We start from the raw sequence: 7500 nt of genomic DNA on the forward strand, positions 1-7500 counted from the left end.
GAAAAAAAGTCTTTTTTATTTGCTAGGATTAAACAAAAGGATTCGCAAATAAAAGTGCTAACGCCACGACCAGTCCATAAATTGTTAAAGCTTCCATAAAAGCCAGACTAAGCAATAAAGTACCTCGTATTTTACCCTCTGCCTCTGGTTGTCTCGCGATACCTTCTACAGCTTGGCCCGCAGCAGTACCTTGACCAACTCCAGGTCCAATAGAAGCAAGCCCTACGGCCAATCCAGCAGCAATAACGGAAGCAGCAGAAATCAGTGGGTTCATGGTAAACTCCTCGCACCAAAATAAAGAAATGGTTAATGATACAATCAACCAATGAATTATGACTTATTATTTTATCCCATCGCTCAAATTCATCCAGTCGAAGTAACTAAGAACTCAAAATTGAATTGAAGTAATGATATTGATTATTGAATCATCAGAACTACTTCGATATCTTGTTTTTACTTCCTATCCATGAGGTCTTTGTCAATCCATACAGCTCTAGTTTTTTTTTTTATTTCTTTGTTCCGAGCTGAACTAGTTTTTTAATTCTTTGCTCTTTCTCTTTTCTATGTTTATGCTTGATTTCATCTGTTTATTCATTCAATCCACAGCCTCAGACGAAACAGAAGGACTTCTATATTGGATGGGAATACCCATCTATATTCACAGTGTGATGTAAAATTAGATATATAACTAGTCAATATCTAATATCACATATACATGTCTTTTTTCCATAACGTAAACCAATCATTCGCGCCTTCTATTCAATCGGATTCTAGAATCATTCTTCGAAGCATCAACAAGAGTTGGCTTATAACCATTACAATATCTAGTTTGAACTTCCTAACCTTAACCTATTATGAATCTCCTTTGTAAACTCTTCTCTTATTTTTATTTATCATTATCTCGCCAAATAAACGGATTAATTAGCCTGAATCATTACATACCAATATCAGGATTTTATTGATCTAATTACATGCAATTAATTATAATTTTTTCTAATTTTTATCAATCGTTGAATTAAATGAAATCAAATGAAATGGAAATAACAGAATATAGAGCAGAACGTATTTTTTTGTTTAAGCGCACATCGGAAAGAAATAAGATTCAAATTATTATTCCAATTAAAAACCGTAATCGTAATATTATTGTATTGTAATTGACTGAACAAAACAAATCGAAATAGAATATTTCTATTTATTGGAAGAGATATGACATGAATGGCCCAAAGGGGAATCTTAGGAAAAAGATCTTTTAGATCTCTTTCCTTTTTTACAATTCCCTAATCCTAATATCGTAATCTTTTTCGTCACTACTTCTAGATCGTATATACCGTATTTGTATATATTATCAAAATTTATTATCTTGAACCACGCGTGTGGGGATAAGCTAAAAAAAAACTATTTCGAAAACGAGTCAATGATGACCTTCCATAGATTCGCCTATATAAGCCGCGGCTAAAGTTGCAAAAATAAGAGCTTGAATACCACTTGTAAATAGTCCAAGGAGCATAACAGGTATAGGAACCACCGAAGGTACTAAAGAAACAAGAACAACAACTACTAACTCATCCGCTAATATATTCCCGAAAAGTCGAAAACTAAGTGATAAAGGTTTTGTGAAATCTTCTAGGATGTTAATTGGTAAAAGGATTGGGGTTGGTTGAATGTATTTACCGAAATAACCCAATCCTTTTTTGGTAAAACCTGCATAGAAATATGCCACTGACGTGAGTAAAGCTAAAGCAACTGTAGTATTTATATCATTTGTAGGTGCAGCTAACTCCCCATGAGGTAACTGTATGATTTTCCAAGGTAAAAGAGCCCCTGACCAGTTCGAAACAAAAATAAATAGGAACATAGTTCCTATAAAGGGAACCCAAGGACCATATTCTTCTCCAATCTGAGTTTTGCTCAAGTCTCGAATGAATTCAAGGACATATTCAAAGAAATTCTGACCGTCGGGCGGAATGGTTTGTGGATTCCGAACAGCTACAGCGGCTGAACCTAATAATATAGCAATTACGACCCAAGAAGTAATAAGTACCTGGGCATGAACTTGGAAACTTCCTATTTGCCAATAGAAATGTTGGCCTACTTCCACACCGGATATATCGTATAACCCTTTTAGTGTGTTGATTGAACATGGTAGAACATTCATATTGCCCTCTGACAGAAATAGAACTAAAAAAAGAATTATTTTGATTCAACTATCTCTTTCTCGACTCGTTTGCTTGAATCGTATATTTCGGATACCAAGTAATTACATAATATCCCCAGTGATTTTGATCTCTTTGTTGAGATTCAGGAATAGTAACCGATTCAATAAATCTATGGAGTTCCCGAAGTAATTGATTTATCTTATTATTAATCAACGATTTCTTATATAGCTAGAACGGCCCTCACAAATTGCGGATACTAATTTGTTAAGAATTAATCGGATTGAAGCGATAGCGTCATCATTCGCTGGAATTGAAATATCTGCGAGATCCGGGTCACAATTTGTATCGATTAAACAAATCGTTGGAATTCCCAAAGTGACACATTCTCGAAGAGCCGTATATTCTTCTTGCTGATCAACGATGATTACAATATCAGGCAACCCCGTCATATATTGGATTCCACCCAAATATGCTTGCAAATGAGATAGTTGTCTTTTCAATATTGCTGCATCTCTTTTCGGAAGACAGTTGAGTCTTCCCGCCTTTTGTTCCGCTCTCAAGTCTCTGAATTTATGAAGTCTCGTTTCTGTAGTGGACCAGTTTGTTGACATACCACCAAGCCATTTTTTATTAACATAATGACACCGAGCCCTTATTGCGGCCGATGCTACTAAATCAGCTGCTTTTTTTTTTGTATCAACTATTAAGAATTGTTTTCCCCTACTTGCTGCATCAAAAACTAAATCACAAGCTTCTGATAAAAAACGAGCAGTTCTAGTAAGATTTGTAATATGAATACCTTTACGCTTTGCAGAGATGTAAGGTGCCATTCTAGGATTCCATTTCCGAGTACCATGGCCAAAATGAACTCCTGCTTCCATCATCTCTTCCAAATTGATGTTCCAATATCTTCTTGTCATTTCTCTCCACACTTCCTCTTTTTTTTATTAAAAAAAAAAGAGACGAGATACCTTGAAATAAATAATTGTTCCAACGGAACTTTCTACCGGAGATTGGTCATTGATATACGGTTCAAGCCATTAATTCCTTTTTATTCGTTATTATCTTTATTACCATTACCAACTCAAATGATCAGAACGAATAGTTAAGTTAAAGTTAAAAAGATAAATCCGCTCTTAGGAATCATTAAATCCCGTAAATGATTGTTCTGATATATCATGGAAATTCTTTGGGCTACAAAAATCAAATAATTCTCTGTGATGGAACAAAAGATCTCTCATTTCCCCCTCGAATAGATTTCTTTTTATTTTCAAGGGAATGTTGTTATGTTCCCTTGAATGGCGCACCAATCTTTTGAATCCAGTGCCAACAGGTATCATTCCCCCCAGAACAACGTTTTCTTTCAGGCCTTTCAACCAATCAATACGACCCCGTAGAGCGGCTTTTGCTAAAACTCGAGCAGTTTCTTGAAAACTCGCCTCGGATATGAAACTTTGAGTATTCAGAGATGCTCGCGTTATTCCCAATAAGACGGCTCGGTAAGAGATCGCTTCTTCCAAAGCGCGCCCCGTTCGCTCCGCCCGCAATAATCCAATTAGTTCTCCAGGTGAAAAAACATTAGACATTCCATCTTCTGAAACCAATACTTTTGATGTTATTTGACGTACAATAATTTCTATATGCCTATTATGGATCTGCACCCCCTGGGATCGATAAACCTTTTGAATCTTATTAACTAAAGAGATCCGACTTTGCGCTATAGTTAGCTCGGCGCCAATCAAGAATTCCCAAGGAATTCCAAGAATTCTTGTTATACGTTTGTTCCAACCCTCAACCCTCTTTTCTAGGTTCATCGATATTGAATCAATTGAACGCACTTCTAACACTTGTTCCACTTTTGGAAGACCCTGCGTTATATCACCAGATCTCGATTTTTCATATATAAATGTAACTAATGTATCTCCTTCGTAAAGGATTTCTCCATAATGGCCATGAACGCTTGCTCCTGGAGTGGCCAAATAGGACTTAGCCGATCTTATTACTAAAGAATCAACATGAACAATTAGAACTTGGCCAGATTTTAGATGCGGTCCTTTTTTGGATATACATCCATTTTCACAAATAAACTCTCCCAGGCTAATTATTGTGGATGTCTCTTCACAATAATCGTGATGGAGAAAATACCAATTCAAATTGAATGAATTAAAAATAATGTTAATGCATGTATCGGGATTATAAATTTTTCCATTTTCATCCATTAAATAATATTTAAATACTTGGAAAGTATGTTTTAAATTGTCAAATAGCAAATATTTATTTACCAAAATCTGATTATAAGTTATTAAATAGTAATAAGATAAATAAAAATTCGCAATTTTAGAGACAGTCCCTAAAGGACCCAACGAATTTCTAATTGAAATTAGGGGATCCCTTTTAATTGATTCTTTTGTCACATTGTGATATTTCAAACCATTGAAGGGACCCATTTGAGAACAATTGGATGATGACAAAATTATCAAAGATTGGCATTCCCTATTTTGATTTCTATGAAACAATGTACGAACAGTTCCTTGATGTTGGCGAAGTAATTCTTGAATCCTTGCCTTGGAATAAAAAGGATTTATATTGGTGCAATCTGATCCATTATGGGGGATCGATCCTGAACCCCCCGGGTCATTCCTTTTTCCGGTATACGAAATAGGGGACTTCACTAAGTCCATTCTTATGAAATCTTGAAAAAGACCATTTACCCTTACTTCAACAAAGGAAGCATGAACCTCTTCTTCTATAGAAGAGACATTTTTGCCTTGGTCCCAATTCACTACTAAACAAGTCCGAACCAATTGAATACTTGTGTGAGAAATTCCTCGAATTGGTTTGCCATTTCCATAAAGGATATAATTGACAACTCGAAGTTGCACATTATCCCTTTCCTGCAACAGATCCTGTGGGAAAAGCGTTGCTAAATTTATTCCGTCTGCTCTTTCATATGTGACTACGGGTCGAACCAAAACAAAAGACTTTTTCTTGGCAGGTGTAATCCGTTGGACATAGATCCAATTTTTCAATTTTTTTTTTGATTCCTTAGAATCTTTTTTTCCCCCTCCTGGGGGGGGTATCAAGATACCACTGTGCCGAGATATCTTATCTGTTTCTCCAGGAAAATGGATATCTCCGGAAAATATTTTCAGTTCAATCCTTTTTTTTTTTCTCTCCACTCGGACCAATCCGCCTGCTCGGCTTCTTGTATTTAAAGTGATTCGTGTATCTACTCCAATAATACTATTGTTCCGTACCATTATGAAAGAAGATCCGGGTAAGATATGCACTTCTTCGGGAATGAAAAAAAATCGATCTACTCTCGTTTGCATTTTGCATTGTGGCCTAAATTCTTTTGCTCTTCGATACTCAATCAAATCCTCTTTTTTGACGATTGAATGCACCTCTATAGTCCCAGATTTAGTAATTCCCGAACTCTTTCTTCTGTATCGGGGGTCATCGAAATACGCAAGAATACTATTTCTACGAAAAATACCATTTATGGGTATTTCAATCGAGATACCCGAACTGGACATTAGTTCGTTCTCCCGTTCTTGATTAGATTGGAATGGAATGATGAATCTATTTCTTCGCCTCTTTGACAATAAATAAGAATTTTCGTGGAGAATGGCAGGATACGCGAAATTACAACGACTATTGCTATTGCATAGGATTCGATCAGGTCCTGAATAATCAAGAAGCCTCCCCCCCCTTTTACTGGAAGGGTACGAACTAAACAATTTGTGTCTCACTTGCTCATTAGTCACTGAGAGCTTATAAATATATCTTCGTTCGACAGAAAGAGAATGAACGTTTATTTGATCTTGATCCTTGTGGAGCGAAAAAGGGACTATACTGGATCTGCACGGATCTCCCGATAATATCCATAAATGACTTGTTTTTGGTAAGAGATGAACACTACCATATGTATATTCAGGCGCATGGTACACGTCAGTACTCCAGTGCATTTCTCCCTCTGAGTCAGAATAAATATGTTTTCGAACCTTCTCTTTAAAATTCAAAGTAGATGTACCCGCGCAAATCTCAGCAATGACTTGTTCTGATTCTACATATTGATCATTTTGAACTAAAAGAAAACTTTTTGGCGGAATATTCACATTATGTATAATATCCTGACCCTCAATAGTTACAGACAGGTCTATATAACATAGAAAGGCGGGATGTCCATGACGTGTACGTGTGGGATGAACCAAAGCCTCATTGAATTTTATTTTTCCATTAGTGGGAGCTCGTACATGTTCTGCAGTACCGCCTGTAAATACTCCGCCGGTATGAAAAGTTCTTAATGTTAGTTGAGTCCCGGGTTCCCCAATAGATTGACCCGCAATAATCCCTACTGCTTCTCCCAATTCAACCAGGTCGCCGTGAGTGGAACTCCGACCATAACATAATCGACAGATCCAAGATGTACTCCTGCACGTAAAGGGGGTTCGAATATATATTGATTGTGCTCGAAAGGTTATGAATCGATTGACAAGTCCAATCCCGATATCTTGATTTCGGGTGGCAATGCATCGTGGACCCATATATATATCGTCTGCCAATACACGACCGATTAATGTTTGGGTAAAAATTCTTTCTGCCATCATCCTATTTAGAGGACTCACAGAAATACCTCGGATGGTGCCACAATCTGTTCTACGGACAACAATGTGTTGAACTACTTCAACAAGCCTGCGCGTGAGGTATCCAGCATCTGATGTTCGGACAGCAGTATCCACAACCCCCTTGCGGGCTCCGTAGCAGGAAATTATATATTCTGTTAAAGAGAGTCCTTCGCATAAATTGCTTTGAATGGGTAAATCAATCATTTGTCCTTGGGGATCCGACATTAATCCTCTCATCCCTACTAATTGGTGTACCTGAGATGCATTTCCTCTAGCTCCCGAAAAAGACATTATATGGACTGAATTAGAAGGGTCCGTCATCCTAAAATTAGGATTCATTTCTTGTCGCAAATATTCACTTGTAGCATACCATATCTCAATGGATTGACGTAATTTTTCTACCGTGTGTACATTCCCATAATGATGGTGTTTTTCCAAAATCAGACTTTGTTGTTCAGCATCTTGGACTAGCCATCCCTTAGAAGATATTGTTAAAAGATCATCAATTCCTAATGAAATGGATGTAGTAGTGGCTTGCTGAAAACCCAGAGTCTTTACTTGATCCAGGATGTGCGATGTATATGCCATTCCGAAGTGATCTATTAATCTGCTAATAAGTCGTTTCATGGCAGTTCCATCTATCGCTTTATTGTGAAAGGCCAGATCCGCCCGTTCTGCCATAAGCACCTCCATATTCCGCTGAGTAGAATTCGACA

General features: G+C 37.1%; 4 protein-coding genes across 4 annotated transcripts, besides 1 other annotated feature; all 4 read right to left on the minus strand. All coding sequences in view use genetic code 11, as the record gives it.

Moving 5' to 3' along the window:
* Positions 1–7500: part of a sequence feature (large single copy region; LSC) that runs on past both edges of the window.
* Positions 29–274, minus strand: atpH (ATP synthase CF0 subunit III). The gene has a single exon. It carries the CDS (start codon positions 272–274, stop codon positions 29–31), a length of 246 nt encoding a protein of 81 aa, YP_009092290.1.
* On the minus strand, positions 1412–2155 carry atpI (ATP synthase CF0 subunit IV). The gene has a single exon. The coding sequence runs from the start codon at positions 2153–2155 to the stop codon at positions 1412–1414; it is 744 nt and encodes a 247-aa protein (YP_009092291.1).
* rps2 (ribosomal protein S2) lies at positions 2366–3076 on the minus strand. Its single transcript has one exon. It carries the CDS (start codon positions 3074–3076, stop codon positions 2366–2368), a length of 711 nt encoding a protein of 236 aa, YP_009092292.1.
* Positions 3293–7477, minus strand: rpoC2 (RNA polymerase beta' subunit). The gene has a single exon. The coding sequence runs from the start codon at positions 7475–7477 to the stop codon at positions 3293–3295; it is 4185 nt and encodes a 1394-aa protein (YP_009092293.1).

The sequence above is a fragment of the chloroplast genome of Macadamia integrifolia (genome assembly GCF_013358625.1).
Source record: "Macadamia integrifolia chloroplast, complete genome".
Classification (NCBI taxonomy): Eukaryota; Viridiplantae; Streptophyta; class Magnoliopsida; order Proteales; family Proteaceae; genus Macadamia; species Macadamia integrifolia.